Below are 21,016 nucleotides of genomic sequence, written 5' to 3' on the forward strand. Positions count from 1 at the left end.
CCTTGAAGAATGACCTTGATCTTCAGCACTCAAAATTTGCAGCTTTATGAGATGCACATTTATGGCAAACATCAAGTTGCTATCTTCTCAATTGCAAAAGTTATGGCCAATGTTAAGAGTTTTCGGACGGACGGGGGGGGGGGGGGGGGGGGGGGGCAGTCGGAAATTACCAAGGCAAACATCGCTGACTACCAAGGCCTGTGGTTTAATCAAAGAGATCGTAGCCACAGTTCATCAAGTATATATTGACAAAAGTCCACAGTTAAGTAAAGAAACGTACTATTCACAAACTAGTACAGGAATGATATGATATTTATATAATAAAAAAAACCTTTGACGAATCAATCATTTAAGTTATAAATAAATACAAGATGCGTTTGTGAAACACAATGTCCCCCTATATGGCGTTTGACCTTGAAGAATGACCTTTACCTTGACCCTTCACCACTCAAAATGTGCAGCTCCATGAGATACACATGCAGCTAGCTTCAATATTGCAGAAGTGACATAACATGAGCAATTTTGACCCATATATTTGACCTTGAAGGATGACCTCGACCTTGACCTTTCACCATTCAAAATGTGCACCTCCATGAGATACACATGCTTGCCAAATATCAAGTTGCTATCTTCAATATTTCAAAAGTATTCATAAGATAAGCGATTTGGGCCACATATATTTGACCTCTGACCTTGAAGAATGACCTTGACCTTTCACCACTCAAAATGTGCAGCTTCATGAGATACACATGCATGCTAAATATCAAGTTGCTATATTCAATATAGCAAAAGTTATATAAATAAGTTCGACTTCATCATTATAACAATTTTCAATGATTTTGTTTGGATTTATTTGGTGCTAAATTTTCATTATTTTGCCCCATTCCTCAGCTAAAAACTTAGATGTAAAAATTGAGTCGTGTTCTGAGAAAACTGGGCATAATGCTTGTGCGTAAATTGTCATCCCAGATTAGCCAATGCAGTCTGCACAGGCTTATCAGGGACGACAATTTCCGCTTTTATGGAATTTTTCGTTTAAATGATGTCTCTTTTTAGCGAAAATCCAGATTAGGCGGAAAGTGTCGCCCCTGATTAGCCAGTGCAGACTGCACAGGCTGATCTGGGATGCAACTTTACGCACATGCATTTAGCCCAGTGTTCTGAGAACACGACCTAATTGTCCTCTGTAATGACTAATGAGCTGTATTTGGAAAATATTTCTGAATCTGAAGTATTCCTTTAAGAACATTTGAAGTTAAGATTTACCAAAGTAGCTTTGTGAACACTGGCCCTGAAGTATTACAACTTACATAATAAACAACATAAGCACTATTTTGTACAACATCAAATCGGTGCGATAAGAAAAGCGCCCAAAGAAGTGTCTTTAAAACAGACTATAAAGAAATATCAGAAATTTAAATAGTGAATATTACAACAAACCCACCTTCTTGCATCTGAAAAGAGTGATACTCCCCGGGGTCCTCCAAGGACTCGTCCCCCATGAATTCGTTTTGGTCTGAAATTTTTCATCTTTAATGAAAGTCATATAATATCAGAATTGATATACATGTATAGCTTATAACTTCCCTTGATTATGTTTTTGACCTTGAAGGATGACCTTGACCTTGAACCTATACCACGCAAAATGTGCAGCTTCGTGAGATACACATGCATGCCAAATATTAAGTTGCTATCTTCAATATTGCAAAAGTTATGGCCAACGTTAAAGTTCCATTGCCATGTGATAACTTTATACTTTCACAATCAAATCATATTCAAACACTGAAGTCAAGCCTCACAACAGCAATTCAGCGCTTCAGTACACTTTCTCATGTTAAATTTATTACATATAAAAGATATAGATGAACATAATAACGACCAAAGCTGAATAGTATACATGTGCAAATCCTGTATTTAAAATATATGTATATATACATTTATATATATGCTTGTATGTATATATGTAATATCTTATTGAGAAAATAAAATTATGCACACAAAGAAGTCCAGCGTACCGACAGTGGGCTCCGTCTCTATATCGGACACGTTTCGGCTGGAGTCCTGGGCCTAGTAACATGAAACATTTTTGCTCTAATCACAAGATAAAATTTGAGTATTAACTCAGTATACATGCCTCCTAAAACTCAGGTTTTAGTCCGACTCAAAAAACTAATGTGAAAACTAAATTGAGCATGATGATCAACAAAATTTAAGTAAGAATATTTACTTTTTTGTGATACTAGACCCTGTGGTTGTTATGGCTTTTAAATGAAACAAGTTATCATTGACTTCATCTTAGCGAGTTGACCCGTGACCCTTCATTTACTTTATTTATGATAGAAATTGTAAACTGATGGATATATTGGCTAAAGTGGTGTAAGTTTATACTTTTATTTTACGAGGAAGTTTTGAACACACAAAACAATATAACAAACCATGTTTCCACCCGAAGATCTCATGGCCTCCTCATCTGAAAATGATGTGTCCGAAGATGTCTCTGAAAATAGATCAGGACACGTGTAAACCTAACATGATCAGCAAAACAAATATTTGGCGTGTTATGAGAAAACTGGGCAAAATACTTATGCTTAAAGTGTCATCCCAAATTAGCCTGTGCAGTCCGCACAGGCTAATCCGGTACGACACTTTCCGCCTAAACTGGATTTTCGCTAAGAAGCGACATCATTTAAACCAAAAATTCCATAAAAGCGTAAATTGTCGTCCCTGATTAGCCTGTGCGAAAATCCAGTTTAGGCGGAAAGTGTCGTCCCGGATTAGCCCGTGCGGACTGCACAGGCTTATCTTGGATGACACTTTATGCACATGCATTTTGATCTGCTCGATCTGCGTAGGCTGCTGACCTTGAGTTTCTGGCTGCAGCTGCGTCTGAGAGGACTGCAGCTGGGCTTGCTGATGGGCGACGATGGCTTGCTGCTGCTGCAGCTGCTGCTGCTTCAATTGGACACTCTGCGACTGGCCGCCCTGGACAGGCCCTGCTGAAGTCATGATCGAGACAGTGGCAGGGGTGGACGAGGACTGTGGTGAACTCACTTGTTTGCCTATAACAACAAATACAGATGAGGAACAGATATTTGGGGGAATATCTAAAAAATAATTGTTTATTTAATACATACATGGTTAAACCAAGAGATGTGTTCGTCAGAAACACAATGCCCCCCCTACTGCGCTCCTTTCAAATACAATTGCTATTTATCATTTTGCAGGTATAGAAAATTATCTCCCTTTAAAGCTTATTACTACACCTTGAAGAATGACCTTGATCTTCAGCACTCAAAATTTGCAGCTTTATGAGATGCACATTTATGGCAAACATCAAGTTGCTATCTTCTCAATTGCAAAAGTTATGGCCAATGTTAAGAGTTTTCGGACGGACGGGGGGGGGGGGCAGTCGGAAATTACCAAGGCAGACATCGCTGACTACCAAGGCCTGTGGTTTAATCAAAGAGATCGTAGCCACAGTTCATCAAGTATATATTGACAAAAGTCCACAGTTAAGTAAAGAAACGTACTATTCACAAACTAGTACAGGAATGATATGATATTTATATAATAAAAAAAACCTTTGACGAATCAATCATTTAAGTTATAAATAAATACAAGATGCGTTTGTGAAACACAATGTCCCCCTATATGGCGTTTGACCTTGAAGAATGACCTTTACCTTGACCCTTCACCACTCAAAATGTGCAGCTCCATGAGATACACATGCAGCTAGCTTCAATATTGCAGAAGTGACATAACATGAGCAATTTTGACCCATATATTTGACCTTGAAGGATGACCTCGACCTTGACCTTTCACCATTCAAAATGTGCAGCTCCATGAGATACACATGCTTGCCAAATATCAAGTTGCTATCTTCAATATTTCAAAAGTATTCATAAGATAAGCGATTTGGGCCACATATATTTGACCTCTGACCTTGAAGAATGACCTTGACCTTTCACCACTCAAAATGTGCAGCTCCATGAGATACACATGCATGCTAAATATCAAGTTGCTATATTCAATATAGCAAAAGTTATATAAATAAGTTCGACTTCATCATTATAACAATTTTCAATGATTTTGTTTGGATTTATTTGGTGCTAAATTTTCATTATTTTGCCCCATTCCTCAGCTAAAAACTTAGATGTAAAAATTGAGTCGTGTTCTGAGAAAACTGGGCATAATGCTTGTGCGTAAATTGTCATCCCAGATTAGCCAATGCAGTCTGCACAGGCTTATCAGGGACGACAATTTCCGCTTTTATGGAATTTTTCGTTTAAATGATGTCTCTTTTTAGCGAAAATCCAGATTAGGCGGAAAGTGTCGCCCCTGATTAGCCAGTGCGGACTGCCCAGGCTGATCTGGGATGCAACTTTACGCACATGCATTTAGCCCAGTGTTCTGAGAACACGACCTAATTGTCCTCTGTAATGACTAATGAGCTGTATTTGGAAAATATTTCTGAATCTGAAGTATTCCTTTAAGAACATTTGAAGTTAAGATTTACCAAAGTAGCTTTGTGAACACTGGCCCTGAAGTATTACAACCTACATAATAAACAACATAAGCACTATTTTGTACAACATCAAATCGGTGCGATAAGAAAAGCGCCCAAAGAAGTGTCTTTAAAACAGACTATAAAGAAATATCAGAAATTTAAATAGTGAATATTACAACAAACCCACCTTCTTGCATCTGAAAAGAGTGATACTCCCCGGGGTCCTCCAAGGACTCGTCCCCCATGAATTCGTTTTGGTCTGAAATTTTTCATCTTTAATGAAAGTCATATAATATCAGAATTGATATACATGTATAGCTTATAACTTCCCTTGATTATGTTTTTGACCTTGAAGGATGACCTTGACCTTGAACCTATACCACTCAAAATGTGCAGCTTCGTGAGATACACATGCATGCCAAATATTAAGTTGCTATCTTCAATATTGCAAAAGTTATGGCCAACGTTAAAGTTCCATTGCCATGTGATAACTTTATACTTTCACAATCAAATCATATTCAAACACTGAAGTCAAGCCTCACAACAGCAATTCAGCGCTTCAGTACACTTTCTCATGTTAAATTTATTACATATAAAAGATATAGATGAACATAATAACGACCAAAGCTGAATAGTATACATGTGCAAATCCTGTATTTAAAATATATATATATATACATTTATATATATGCTTGTATGTATATATGTAATATCTTATTGAGAAAATAAAATTATGCACACAAAGAAGTCCAGCGTACCGACAGTGGGCTCCGTCTCCATATCGGACACGTTTCGGCTGGAGTCCTGGGCCTAGTAACATGAAACATTTTTGCTCTAATCACAAGATAAAATTTGAGTATTAACTCAGTATACATGCCTCCTAAAACTCAGGTTTTAGTCCGACTCAAAAAACTTCTGTGAAAACTAAATTGAGCATGATGATCAACAAAATTTAAGTAAGAATATTTACTTTTTTGTGATACTAGACCCTGTGGTTGTTATGGCTTTTAAATGAAACAAGCTATCATTGACTTCATCTTAGCGAGTTGACCCGTGACCCTTCATTTACTTTATTTATGATAGAAATTGTAAACTGATGGATATATTGGCTAAAGTGGTGTAAGTTTATACTTTTATTTTACGAGGAAGTTTTGAACACACAAAAAAATATAACAAACCATGTTTCCACCCGAAGATCTCATGGCCTCCTCATCTGAAAATGATGTGTCCGAAGATGTCTCTGAAAATAGATCAGGACACGTGTAAACCTAACATGATCAGCAAAACAAATATTTGGCGTGTTATGAGAAAACTGGGCAAAATACTTGTGCGTAAAGTGTCATCCCAAATAAGCCTGTGCAGTCCGCACAGGCTAATCCGGTACGACACTTTCCGCCTAAACTGGATTTTCGCTAAGAAGCGACATCATTTAAACTAAAAATTCCATAAAAGCGTAAATTGTCGTCCCTGATTAGCCTGTGCGAACTGCACAGGCTAATCTGGGATGACAATTTACGCACAAGCATTTTGCCCAGTTTTCTCAGAACACGACACATATTATTATGTTCATTTAAGACAACTTTGCCTTAGTAAGCAATATGGAATAAATAATTATGGCAGTGGTGTTTTATATAACATTTTTGCCTAATAGCTACGAATCCTTTTGACTGGCCAATCGCATAATTAGCATGCATGCTAACATCTTAATAACAAATGAAGACGCTCTAAGTTGCTTTGTCGTTTGAAATCGAATGACATAATAAATAGGGCATGCGATGACATTTCATACCGAATTTCATTACAATTATCCATGAAATTCATAAGTTAACTGACAGACAGACAGACAGACAGACAGACAGACAGACAGACTGACGGACAGTTCAACTGTTAAATGCCACCCTACCGGGCGCATAAAAACTACAAAAGGCAATAATTCTTATATAAGAAAATGTAGGGTAATTGTTCTGCAGGGAAATTAATGGATAGCATTTAACCATGAAATTAATAACAACATTGTGTTGCCTGTTGTTTACTTTAAATATCACTCTGTTGAAAGAGAATTAATTTCACCATGCTCTTATTTCCTGTAGCAAATTGAATAGATGTTTTGACATTTAAAATAGCTGTTAGAATAAGCTTTGTTTTAGTTCAGTTAAATTTTAGGTTTTATAGAGAAAGCAGCATAGACATGGAAATATTTTATAGCAATAATAGGAATAATAGAAAATAGTTGTTTTAATGCTTTATATGAAAAGTAAAGTATATTGTGAAATCTTTAAATAACTATAGTGTAATAAAAGTATAATATAGTTGAAAAGTGCAATAGTGTGTGTTTATTATTTTTCCTGAGGCGGATTTAAATAGAACCCTATAGAACAATTTGGTAGCAGAGCGTGGTTTGCCTATTTCTACATCTCACAATGGATGACAAAGAAGATCAAGAGGCCCCTCAGGAGAATTTGGTAGAATTGAAAGTGAAGAAATCACGATGTAAAGCAGCATTCACCAGGGCGCGTAATAAAATGAAAGACATTTTAAGTGATGATACGCCAAATAAAGATCTTGCGAAAGAGTCTCTTTACAAGGTTGAAGAGGCAATGGACATGGCAGTGAAAAGTGTTCAAGACTTAGCCTTAGTGGTGAAAGATTCAACAGAAATGGCAAGTACTTTGAATGAAATTGACATTTTTGAAAAACAGTATGATGAACTCGTGAGTTTATATGATGAAGTTTTTACAGTAAGCTCCAAGTCTGAACACAAAGTCAGCTCCGAGTCTGACCACAAAGTAAGCTCCAAGTCTGGCCAAGATCATGAATCAAACCACGAAGACGACAGTAAATCAGATTACGCATTAGGCAAAGACATGTGGAAACAACTGCAAAGAGTAAAGATTCCCGTGTTCACTGGTGACAAAACAAAGTACCCTGCATGGAAGGCAGCTTTTCAAGCATGTATTGACGAATCGCCAAGTACCCCACAGTACAAACTTCTGCAATTACGCCAGTACCTAAGTGGCGAAGCGCTACATTCTATTGAAAATCTGGGACATTCGAAAGAGGCATATAATGCTGCAAAGGAAAGGCTTGACAGGAAATATGGTGGTACCAAAAGAGTAGTGAACCAATTCTTAGATGAGTTAGAGAATTTCCAGCCGTTAAAGAATGAATCACCTAAAGAACCTGAAAAATTCGCTGATTTACTTGACATTGCAGTTATTAACTTAAAGGAAGTAAACCATCTTCATGATCTTGAAGGAGGATCGTTATACCACCGTTTGTTAAAGAAACTGCCACAAACCATGTTAACACGCTATATGAGAACACTCCATGACAAATCGTTACCAGACTCTGTTGAAACATTGAGAACGTTTGTAAATGAAGAGACGGAATATGCAGTTCATGCAAATGAGACTATATATGGTTTGAAACACCAAGAAAACCCGCGAATGAAACCCCAAAAGACCTTCTTCCTAAAAACAGACGCAAGGCAAAAACAATCTGTTAAATGTCAAATTTGCAGAGAAAATCACAATGCATGGGAATGCATTAAATTCAAGGCTATGAATGTAGAAGAACGATGGAAACAAGCAAAAGATGCTGGACTTTGTTTCAGATGCCTTAAAGGTAATCATATGGGGAAAGAATGCAGATTAAAGGGACAGTGTGGAATAAATAGTTGCACAAAGACACACAACAGACTATTACATAGAGATGTTTTGAATGTAAATGCTAATGCATTTCACCCAGTACCACAAGAAGATGTCTCGAAGACATATAGTGCCCATAATAGATCAAGTATTGCGCTGAGAACCATTCCGGTAGTAGTATCAGCGGGCAATCGTGAATTAGTCATCAATGCATTGTTAGATGACGGGAGTACAACGTCTTATCTAAATGAAGATGTTGCATGTGAATTACAACTCCAAGGTGAAAGAAAAACCATACAAGTTAGCGTGATGAATGGAAAATCAGATAGATTCAGCACTAGGAATGTCATGTTCAAACTCCAGAGCTTAAATAGAAAATTTGAGCTTTCAATGGAAGCACAAACAACACGAAATGTTACTGGGAAACTTCAAACAGTGAATTGGCAAATAATGAAAGAGCAGTGGCCACATAATAAAGACATACCATTCCCAAGTACTGGTAGAAAGAAGAAGATAGATTTACTGATAGGTCTTGACTATGCGCACCTTCATAGGTCACTTGGAGAGATAGTAGGTGGTGATGATGAACCAGTGGCTAGATTGACACCACTTGGATGGACATGTGTTGGGCCAATAAATAGAGAAAATAATCATCATAGCACCAGCATGTTTGTGTTTCATGCTAATAATACCTTGGAGACTTCATTGAAACAGTTTTGGGAACTTGAAAGTGAAACGGAGTGTAACCAAATGTCACTAGAAGACAAGAAAGTGCAGGTTAAAATAGAAAACAGTATTGAACACAAAGACAATAGATACATAGTTCCATTGCCATGGAAATCAGATAAAGAAACATTACCTGACAACTATAGTAGTGCCTTAAACAGACTATATGGTACTGAGAAACAATTGAAGAAATCTCCTGAATTGAAGCGGGAGTATAGTGATATTAGAAGGAAATATGAAGAGAAAGGCTTTATTAAGAAGGTTGAAAGAAAAGACAATGAAAAAGGATGGTATTTGCCACATTTTGCTGTAGTGAGGCCAGAAAAGGAGACAACAATAGTTCGCATTGTGTTTGATGCATCATCTAAACATGAAGGCTCAAGTTTGAATGAGTACCTAAGTACAGGTCCAAAATTGCAAAGGGAACTGTTTGATGTGTTGCTAAGGTTTAGAAGAAATCAGATCGCAGTTGTCTGTGACATAGCGGAGATGTATTTGAAAGTTGGCTTAGCAAGTGAGGATCAAAAATACCAAAGATTCCCATGGAGAGCATCAAGAAAGCCCCATGGAAACATTTGAATTCACACGTTTAGTGTTTGGAGTTAACTCATCACCATATCTAGCCCAGTATGTATCTCAACATAATGCTGTGCTCCATGCTGACATGTATCCGCTGGCGGCTGAGACAATTTTGAAGTCTACTTACATGGACGATAGCATGGATTCTACGAAAAACGTGACAGAGGGAATAGAACTATGTAGACAATTGAGAGAGCTGTGGCAGAAAGCTGATATGCATGCTAGAAAGTGGATTTCAAATTCACTAGAAGTGTTAGAAACAATACCAGAAGAAGATAGAGCAGCAGAAATAGATTTAGGAACAGGAAATCTGCCAACAACTAAAGCTCTTGGAATATCCTGGCAAGCCAAACATGATGAATTTATATTCAAAGTCGGTGACGAAATGACCATGCCTGATGAAATCACAAAGAGAAATGTATTGAAGACTGTTTGTAGGATATTTGATCCTTTAGGTTTTTTAGCGCCATATGCAGTGCGAGGGAAACAAATCATGCAAGACATCTGGTTAAGTGGGGTTGACTGGGATGAAGTGGGGTTGACTGCAGGGGATGAAAACGTGAGAGAAGCAGAGAAGTTGAATTTTGAAAGGTGGTTCGAAGAGCTTAAACATTTAGATAAGATCAAGATTCCACGTTGTCTCAAAAACGAAAATAACGAAACACAGCTGAAGTCAATGTCAATTCATACATTTGTAGATGCGTCATCAATTGCATATGGAGCAGTAACATATTTGAGATGTGAGTATGAAAATGACGATGTGACTGTACGCTTTGTAGCTGCAAAAAGTCGTGTTGCTCCCATAGAATCTACTAGTATCCCAAGACTTGAACTACTTGCAGCAACACTTGGTTTAAAACTGACATCAAGGATTTGCAAAACTCTTGAAATAGAAATCAAACAAGTAACATTATGGTCGGACAGCATGAATGTCATATATTGGATACGAAATAACAGCAGACAATTCAAAACATTTGTTGCAAACAGAATTGGTGAAATTCACAGAGTAACAAATCCAAGTCAATGGAGATATGTTCCAACAAACGAAAACCCAGCAGACTATGTGTCAAGAGGTTTACCTGTTTACAGTCTTGCTGTTGCGAACAATTGGTGGGAAGGCCCCAGCTTCCTAAAAGAAAGTGAAAACGAATGGCCAAAGAGCAAAATTGATGTGGGTAATGATGGAAAACTTGAAATGCGAAAAACAGCACAAACACATTTGCGTACATTTTTTGTGTCACAAGAAGAGTGGAGACTTAGCCCGGAAAGATATTCAAATTGGACAAAACTTGTTAGAATTCGAGCATGGGTCATTAGATTTGTTGAAAACTGCAAAATGAAGAAAGAAGATCGAGTCAGTGGGCCATTAAATGTAGTCGAAATTGAAGAAAGCAAGACTGAAATGATCAAAGAGACACAGAGAAGATATTTTGCAGAAGAGTATGATAAACTTAGTAAGAATCAGAAAGTAGGAATTTCCAGCAAACTGATCAAACTGAATCCAAGATTAGACACCGAAGGGGTGATGAGAAGTGACAGTAGATTAAAGTACTCTGAATTTCTTCCGTATGACACTAAATATCCTGTGTTACTACCCAGAAAGAGTCCAGTTACAGATTTAATAGTGAAAGATGCCCATGAAAAGAACAATCATAGCGGAACAAACCAAACACTCTCTGATCTGTCAGTGAAATACTGGATTGTAGCTGCTAGAGAACAAATAAGAGACTGGGAAAACAAGTGTTCTGAATGCAAACGGAGGAAAGGCCATCCAAAGGATCAAATCATGGCACCTCTACCAAAAGTGAGAACAAGAGTAACGATGCGTGCATTTAGTAATGTCGCAGTAGACTTTGGTGGTCCATACATTACAATCCAGGGAAGGGGAACAAGACGAGCAAAGAGATATCTCTGTCTATTTACATGCTTATCAACACGGGCAGTGCACCTAGAAATAGCCTTTGGTCTCGACACAAACGCATTCTTGAATGCATTCTACAGAATGGTGAATAGGAGAGGTTTACCAGTTTCAGTGTATTCTGACAATGGCACTAACTTTGTCGGGGCAGATAAAGAACTAAGAGAACTAGTGCAGAATGTAGACAAAGACAAAATCAAAGAAAGTGCTGCTAACCGAGGAATACAGTGGTTTTTCAACCCTCCTGCGGCACCACACTGGGGTGGCGTACATGAAATAATGATTAAATCAGCAAGACGAGCAATATCAGCAATCTTGACATCAGCTGATATATCTGATGAAGAGCTCATCACAGCTTGTACAGGTGCTGAAAGTTTGATTAATTCTCGTCCACTTACATACCAGTCTGCAAATGTTGATGATTGCACACCGCTGACTCCAAACCATTTCCTGTTTGGACAAGTTGGAGGCCAGTTTGCTCCAGACTCAGTTGACGACACAGATTATAGCCCAATTAAACGCTGTAGACGTGTACAAGAACTCGTGAAACACTTCTGGAAACGTTGGTTGCAAGAGTTTCTGCCAATGCTTGCTGGCAGAAAGAAGTGGTTTCAACAACACAGAGACTTTAGGATAGGAGACGTTGTTCTTGTTGTCCATCCTGAGCAGCCTAGAGGTCGATGGCCACTTGGTAGAATAGTGGAGATTTTCCCAGGAGCTGATGGTCATGTTCGCGCTGTCAGTGTTCGTATTGGACAATCAGTTTTGAAGAGATCAATTACAAGACTTTGTTTAATTGTGCCAGAGGAAGAAGATTAGAGCATTAACTCAGCTTCAAGACCAAGTGCAAGTGTAAATAAGCTAGTTGTATGTTGGTTGTTGTGTTAAGTGGCATAATAATCCACAAAGCAACCACAGTAACTATTACTGTTAGGTGTAAAAAGTTTTATACGCAGATTTGCAATTTGACTCAGAGCGCATAATAATAACTGTATACTAGTATCCTATTTTTGGGAAGACAAACATAGTGAACATTTTGTGAAACTGAAGAGCTTGAAATTTTGCTTGATGTCTTGTAATTACATTTTAGTTTACTTAACATTGTATGACATTTTGATGATAGAAAATGTATATTATTTGTTGCTTTTATTACAAACTTTTATCATATATATGCATGTGAAATGTTCTAGTTTTGTTTATAACAATAATGCGATTGTGTGTAGTTGAGAATTTGGAGATTAAAGTGTCTCGTTTGTATTGTAGTATGATATTACAGTAAATTATAGTTAGTATAGTAATAGTAACGCTTCCACTGAATCTAGATAAGCAAATAGTACAGAAGATATGTCATACTGTTAACATTTGATAGAATATAGTATATGGCATACTTTTTGAAATTCGACAGAGTACAGTTAGCATAAGCAGTTAGCATACATCTGGTATACTTGACATTTTGATATAAACTAAAGTTTATCAAGGTAGGGGAGAATGTTCTGCAGGGAAATTAATGGATAGCATTTAACCATGAAATTAATAACAACATTGTGTTGCCTGTTGTTTACTTTAAATATCACTCTGTTGAAAGAGAATTAATTTCACCATGCTCTTGTTTCCTGTAGCAAATTGAATAGATGTTTTGACATTTAAAATAGCTGTTAGAATAAGCTTTGTTTTAGTTCAGTTAAATCTTAGGTTTTATAGAGAAAGCAGCATAGACATGGAAATATTTTATAGCAATAATAGGAATAATAGAAAAGAGTTGTTTAAATGCTTTATATGAAAAGTAAAGTATATTGTGAAATCTTTAAATAACTATAGTGTAATAAAAGTATAATATAGTTGAAAAGTGCAATAGTGTGTGTTTATTATTTTTCCTGAGGGGGATTTAAATAGAACCCTATAGAACAGTAATGGTTCTTAACCTTGGTACTTAAGCTAGCTCCGTATTGATATCAAAACACACGTGAAGTTTCATGGTGATATCTAATACAGTTTCTGATGAATAGCCATAACACAGTTTGTAACAGACGGACAGCTGGACAACGCCAATTATATATCCCTCCGCCTTTAGCGGGTGATAATAATGGGAAAGACGCACACACAAGCATTGTTGTACACAAACCTATTATAATATGAAGTATCATAGCAATCGTTCGATACGGGGATTTTTCACAATAACACGATTCTCAAGTTCGTATCCGATAACATTATTGAATGAGTGTTGTAAACAAACTATATCTGAGTTACTCGAATACAAAGTGAATATTTTTAGAACCGTTTGTTAATTGAGCAAATGAATGTTAAGAAAATGAAAAAAGTAACATTGTCTGAACAATATAATTTTGGCATTTTATGTCAGGGAGTTTTTCAAGCTTATGAAAATCCGCCTTAACCCATTTATGCCTAGTGAACTCTCCCATTCGTCTAAATTGGATCAATTTATTTCCAAAATTAGGGATGTCTAGTATATTTATTTAGAATATTTCTTACAGAAATTCCTTTTAGCAAACTGCGCAGACCCTGATGAGACGCCGCATCATGCGGCGTCTCATCTTGGTCTACGCTGTTTGCCAAGGCCTTTTTTCTAGACGCTAGGCATAAATGGGTTAAACTTAATTTAAATGATGTGACTTGTATGGTTTCAATCCGGACGAATTTCCGTCAACATTTACAATACCCACACTTACTGCACTAACCATATGTGTCGCGTTCTGAGTAAACTGAGCAAAATGCATATGCGTAAATTGTCATCCCAGATTAGCATGTGCAGTCGGCACAGGCTAATTCGGGACGACACTTTCCGCCCAAACTAGATTTTCGCTAATAAGAGACATCATTGAAATGAAAAATTCTATAAAAGCGGAAATTGTCGGCCCTGATTAGCATGTGCGGACTGCACGGACTGCACAGGCTAATCTGGGATGACAATTTATGCACAAGCATTATGCCCAGTTTTCTCAGAACACAACACATATATTTAACCATTTTCTGATTTAACTGCACGTTTTTATATCGCAGTTATTACCTCTTCTTGCTGTGAGGATCATCTTATTGATTTTCTTTTCCATACTACTTAACTGGTTTGACATTGTTTTCAGAATTCTTGGGTTTCTCGAGATCTCGTTTATGAGAAAAGGATGCATTTTCTGTTTGTGATGCTTCACAATTAGAAAACTCTCCTTCTGCCAATTCCCCTTCCTCCATATATTCCTCATAGCCATAATCTACTGGCATCTCTTCTAAAGCCGAAACGCGAGTAACAAGTTCTGTAAACTTGACATCAGTGGCTAACTGTTGTTGTTTAATGTCCGACAATGCCTCCAGAATTTTTTACTGTAAATCAGCGTCGGACACAGATTTGTCCTTCGCCGACTTACTAGAAGCAGACGCTGTCGCAGTCTGCTTCTTCTGCGTCGGTTTTACCGAAGTATAACCACTAGTAGTAGTGGTTGTACCGCTTGTTGTTTCTTTTGTCGATGTCTTTTTTGTACTTGGCGCAACATCCGCCATTTTGAAAAACACTTGTTTTCAGAATAAAACAAATCGTCGTAGAAAAGACAACTGACACTGTCAACATAAATCCCACGTCTAAAAATTACACTGAAAGAGTTTTCGTGCCGATGGCCACAAAAGGACACCTCAAACACACGATTTTAAGCAATAAATCCAAAATATAATCTGCACTATAAACTTCATTAATCAGACCGCCGCCATAACGCTTTGCCATTGACTGCGCATGCGGGAGGCTACATCTCATTTTATCGACGAACCAATAACGTTGTCGAAATAGAATTGAGTATTGCAAATTATAAGCATGTCGTAATTGTACGTCCAGTTTATAAAAATAAATGCGTTAATCTTCATGAAAAAGGCGTATTTACGGCTTATCTGGAGCTCAGATTCTCTTTAAACTATGGCCTTAAGCGATATGTTCATTGCTATCCAAATAATGTGAAGAATTATTGTTACTTTCTTTTAGCATTTAAATACATGTAAAGGAACCAGCTGACGTGAATCAGACAGCTCATCCTGTTGCTGGTTTCCAGCATTACCTGGCTTTCGTCCGGCACACAGTGGAGGCAGCCTGAGGGGGGGCTCTGGCAAAAAAGCTGTCATTTTCAAAATATGAGAGCTGCCTATCTCCCTTGATGATGGAGCAGTTTTCATTAGCATTCAAAGATTGTCTTACATCCATTTCTGAAACACACAAGAAGGATACAACACATATTTCATTTTCCCTCAGGCAAACAAAATCTACAATCTGGGTACTACAAGTACTACTCTGAACATTCTTACTCCGGCAGTTACACATCGTTATAAGTATATTTGTTAATTTTTCGCCAATTATTAATTAATCGTCATGAAATTGCCGCTCTATATTGTCTGCTGGTTTTATTTTTCACGCCGTTTTTTTCTGCAATTAGATAACGCTGAACATTGCTTAGTGAAATAATTATTTAATCGACATCTGAAATTCTCCCTCTAGGACCCTGAGACATAAAACAGCGAAACTAAATTTGACGACGACAGTGACGAAGATAACGACCATGGCGATAATGACGGTGATGATGTAAACATTGATGATAGTGATGATGATGATGGTGATGATGTTGATAATGGTGTTGATGGTGATGATAGAGGTGATGATGATGATAGTGATGATGGTGATGATAATGATGATGATGGTGATAATGGTGATGATGGTGATGGTGATGATGTTGATAATAGTGTTGATGTTGATGATGATGATGATGATGAAATCAGGGTCGTAAATAGTGTTGTTTTGTAAAGCTTGTATAAACAGAACAAATCGGTATCACCTTGAAACAAACGCAAAATACTGAGCATAGGAAGAAACAAAGACATTTACACGACAACAGCATTAATAAGTGTACAAACTTAAATTGTAACGTTCTTTTTCATCTAAATAAGGTATACAATAAATGGAATAATAAAATGTATAGCACGAGTCGATTGTGCGATCAACTGTTATAAATATCTTCATCAACTTGTGCGTTACAACCGGACGGATCACCACAGCCATGTTCTTTTCCTAATTCAAGTTCCTAATCAAAAGTGTAAAACATTTATGCCTAGCGTCTACAAAAAAGGCCTAGGCAAACAGCGAAGACCCAGATGAGACGCCGCAAAATGCGGCGTCTCATCAGTGTCTGCGCTGTTTGCTTTAAGACATTTCTGTGAGAATTCTTCTAAAAATAGAAATAAATATACCAGACATCCCTAATTTTGGAAATAAATTGATCCAATTTAGAAGGATGGGAGAGTCCACTAGGCATAAATGGGTTAACTCTGAACTTACTCCTCGAAGGCTCCCGTATTTATTCTTAGCCGAGCAGCCTTCCTGGAAGAAAGCAGAAGGGTTTTTTTAAGCAATAAGCCAACACAATTTAAAACAGGGTTCCGCCGTCGGAAACATGCCCCTCCCCCCCCCCAAAAAAAAAAAACAGGGCTTTTACACAGGATTTTTTGCAAAACAAAACTGACCTTTGATGACATATCGAACACAATTTCAATAGGGGTCATCTACTGCCCAAGGCCAATACACATGTGAAGTATCAAGCCAATCGGTCAATCCGTTATTGATCGGAAACGAACTGGTCTACAGACAGGCCGACGAAACGACAGACAGACAAGACAGACAAACCGACCTACATCCAGCAAAAACAATATACCCACTTTTCTTAGAAGGGGGCATACTAATAGTAAAAACGTATGTGGTGACACTACCAGCACAATTTGTACATGCAAAAGCACAACCAACAGTAATTCTACTTTGTGTGGTTGCACCTACATTTGATACCAGTACCATCAACACAACTACTTATGCATATGATGAGTCGCGTTTTGAGAAAACTGGGCATAATGCTTGTGCGTTAGTTGTCATCCCTGATAAGCCTGTGCAGTCCGCACTGGCTAATCAGGGACAACACTTTCCGCTTTTATGGAATTTTTGGTTTAAATGATGTCTCTTCTTAGCAAAAATCCAATCAAGGCGGAAATTGTCGTCCCTGATAAGCCTGTGCGGACTGCACAGGCTAATCTGGGACGACACTTTACGCACATGCATTATGTCCAGTGTTCTCAGAACACGAAATATACCATACCATATCCACAATCACCACTTTTTCTATTGAAGGGAAATACCGCTACCAAGAACACTAGAACTACAACATGTGATTCCACTACAACCACAATTACTACTACATATGATACTGCCACCACATGTTATTCTACTACCACCACCACTACTTCTACACATTATTCGACTACGAGAATAAATACTTCTACGAATTAATGAGGCGTGTTTTCTTGTTGATTTCCTTTTCTTTTCGTATCATTTACACCATGCATCTTTTCGTAAAAAAATGACGCAACATTTCATGGTCGCAATATTGTAGAATAAATGTTCATATCCGACCAATATAATATGTTAAGTACGCTATATTTAACTAAGGTGACATTGCTCTGATATAGGGCCGTCAATTGTCATTATTATAATGCATAATGTTTCATGAATTGTGAAATACTTGTTCACTGTCTTAACATGTTTTATTATTCTTCAACTTTTAAATATTAACCTTATTGAACGCTAATTCAACTCTCCTGTCTCCAGTCGAATACCACATTTGAAGAATTTGTTTTCGATCAACTGGAATGTGTTATGCACAAACAAGCGATGCTATTAAGCCGTTCCTCTTTCATATTAGAAAGTGTCCACGTTTTATGCTTTCGCAATGCGCTATAACTCCGCTCACATGTACAAGAACCAACTTATATTGATGTTCGGGTAATAATTCTTATCACACTGACTGAATCCTTCCTTAAGTGCCATTGGTGTTTTAATGTGTTGATTAACATTACGCCTTCTTATAACTTCGGTTTCAAAGTGGCTTGCCATTGGTGGATCATTTGAAAATGTTTGCTTTATTTGGGCTTCAACACTGTCCGTAAAAAATTCACGGACGATTATTTTCCATATAGACCTTGAAAGCACCATAGGGATACACGTTACATTAAACATTTTAAAGTACAAAACAGGTTACGAACATATATTTGAATCATTCTCATGCTTTGTTTCGAAGGAAATTCTAGTCGCTTTGTGTATAGGTTTTGCACAGTGTATGTTTTGGTTGAGCAACGAACTACAAATATAATGTATAGGTTACTAAAAGAAGTAGCGAATCGGTACTTCGATGGCATGTGTATTGACATAATGTTACGTAGTAAAACATAATTATACCCGACGTCGTAGAGAAACGGACTACGCGTTGACCTCGTCAGCCCCCAGTGAGCTCAGTACGTTCCGATGTCCACCATGATTATAGCATCAAAGTGTACAGTGCAATGCTTTGTTTAAGGGGTGTTGCGGCAGTTTATTTAACAGAGGATATATTTATGGCAACACCGATGCTATTATCTACGGTGGCACTAAGGTGCCATCACCGCTCCAAAAAAAAGTCAGGAAAACACAAGTTATGTTTTCCCGTCGCCAAAAAAATTAATTCGGGGAAACACAAAATAAGTCTGTTTTCAGGAGTTATTTATTTGTATTTTTTTTTTGGCGACGGGAAAACAAAAGTTCTGTTTTCACGGCTTTTTTTTTGGGAGCGGAAAACACAAGTTCTGTTTTCCCGTCTCTTTTTTTGAGACTTGAAAACACAATCGCTATATTGTGTATAGCTGTATTTTAGGATTTTTTTTTGTTTATGATAACAATACGTAGATGAACATATTTGAGCAGTTTCGCAAAAAGTTATTAGATATAACTTTTTAAAATCCGTTTTTGTGGTTAAAATAGTAAAAAATTGACGTTTGTTTGGGTGACATAAAAATTTTAAATATTAAATTTCTTAAAATTTAACTTTTGTTCTCCATTTTTTGGTAGTTTGTGGTTTAATTAAATGATATATGATATATATTAGCTTATATAATATCTACATGTTGCCAATTTTATAGGTTATTAATCATTTTTATGCAATTAAAGATTTTTCAGTTTTAATGAAAAAGTACATGTTATATAATGGTGAATAAAATCAAAACAAGGCCGTTGATCCTATTTTTTTATTTCATTTTCCATATAGTATTTGTATGTAGTACTTGTATATAAATATTGAGCAAATGTTATTAGATGGAAAAAATCAGCAAAACTGCAGCAACACCCCTTAATATACGGATTTTCCAAATCATTTTACTGAGCCATTTTTGCATCAATTGAAGTTGTTAAATTGAAATAATTATCAGCCTAAGCATGAACTACTTGTACTCAATGATAATATTTGTTTGTAAATATCATAGTGCCTAAAATTCATAACATTGTCTCAATTTCTTATATAGATTTTATTCTTTGACATAAATTTGTCTTTTTCCTTATAATCTCAACATTGCTCAGCAAATTTTAGCCGAGGCAAGTGCCTCGGTGCGCCTCAGCGTGGCTACTACGCTGAGATCATAGTTGTGTTCTGGATGTAAGATTAACGAGCATTCTGCCAGTTCTATCACGTTCCTATTTGCTCATCATCGCCTATATTTGAGCCTCGCTGTGTGAAAAGGAGGTTTAATGCATGTGTGTGAAGTGTCGTCCAAGCAGTCTGCAATCTGCATACGCTAATCAGGGACGGCACTTTCCGCTATTATTGATGTTTTTCGTTTTAAGAAAGGGTCTTCTTAGCAAAAATCTAGTTTAGGCGGAAAACGTCGTCCCTGATTAGCCTGTGTGACACTTTACTCACATACATTAAGCCCCCTTTTCACAGAGCGAGTCTCATTTTTTAAACCCATTTCATTAACAATGCATGTAACCCGTTCCAACGCAGTACATGTGCTTTCCGTTCCATAAAATAATGTTAGCCCTCCGCACCGCTTGACTACCCTAGCTGAAATTAAAATGTTCTGGTTGACTTATTTACATGTAAAAACAGTGTACACATGTTGTCATGATCGTTACCGAAAAAAAACAGTGATACAGTCGACCACATGAGGGAATCCCGTATTTTTTTATATTTTTTTTATATATGCTATAATAGAAACAGTGAGTGCAACTTCATTTGCCGAAAAACTACACCATCGTTACTGTAAACCATGTAACTCGAACAATTTTTAACGAATCAACTACACACCGGTTGTTTTCGAAAGCTTATAAAATAATTTATCAGAAAAAATTTACATCAGTACCATTGATCCAGCAGTATTCCTTTAAGCAAACAGCGCAGACCCGCGGCTTCTCATCGGTCTGCGCTGTTTGCTTATGCCTTTATTCTAGACGCTAGGCATAAATGGGTTAAACTGTTGTTTTTTATAGGGCCAAACGACCACTAACCCGCGTGAAACAGGGAAATAGGAAATGTTTCCATTAACAAAATATTGTGCTATTCATCAGATAGTTTTTTCATCGGTTAATTCCATTTTCATCAACTAAATAAGGCGTAACAAAAATAATTGTTTGTTTCCGGTGGCCCGACCCTACCTAATTTTTTGCCGCCGGTCCTAATCTTTTTTTAGCCCAAAATTCGAAAAAAATCGGACCGCGTATTTTTCGGCGACGGTCAATAAACTTGTCAAAGTTGTCTACGTTATCCGCATATCATTTTTATTGTTATTGAAGCGCACGTGGTAGCTGGC

The 21,016-nt window shown here is 37.2% G+C and overlaps 2 protein-coding genes across 5 annotated transcripts in view; one reads left to right on the forward strand and one right to left on the reverse strand.

Annotated features, from left to right (window-relative positions):
- LOC127833413 (thimet oligopeptidase-like) overlaps nt 1-21,016 on the forward strand; it is a 388,329-nt gene that overhangs the window by 23,766 nt on the left and 343,547 nt on the right. The window lies entirely within an intron of this gene.
- Nucleotides 1-21,016, reverse strand: part of LOC127833420 (uncharacterized) — a 31,800-nt gene that overhangs the window by 6,572 nt on the left and 4,212 nt on the right. The window contains exons 2-10 of one of the 2 annotated variants that reach the window (XM_052358653.1): nt 16,698-16,739; nt 15,430-15,574; nt 5,686-5,747; nt 5,266-5,317; nt 4,695-4,766; nt 2,862-3,059; nt 2,436-2,497; nt 2,016-2,067; nt 1,445-1,516 (exon numbers count right to left, since the gene is read on the reverse strand). In XM_052358653.1, coding sequence (XP_052214613.1) covers nt 1,445-1,516; nt 2,016-2,067; nt 2,436-2,497; nt 2,862-3,059; nt 4,695-4,766; nt 5,266-5,317; nt 5,686-5,747; nt 15,430-15,550 — 691 coding nt within the window. In that variant the 5' untranslated portion in view covers nt 15,551-15,574; nt 16,698-16,739. Of the gene's footprint in view, nt 1-1,444; nt 1,517-2,015; nt 2,068-2,435; nt 2,498-2,861; nt 3,060-4,694; nt 4,767-5,265; nt 5,318-5,685; nt 5,748-14,402; nt 15,397-15,429; nt 15,575-16,697; nt 16,740-21,016 lie in introns of those variants that run through there. The other variant, XM_052358652.1, reaches the window with a different exon arrangement.

Source organism: Dreissena polymorpha, chromosome 6 (assembly GCF_020536995.1).
Source record: "Dreissena polymorpha isolate Duluth1 chromosome 6, UMN_Dpol_1.0, whole genome shotgun sequence".
Lineage (NCBI taxonomy): Eukaryota > Metazoa > Mollusca > Bivalvia > Myida > Dreissenidae > Dreissena > Dreissena polymorpha.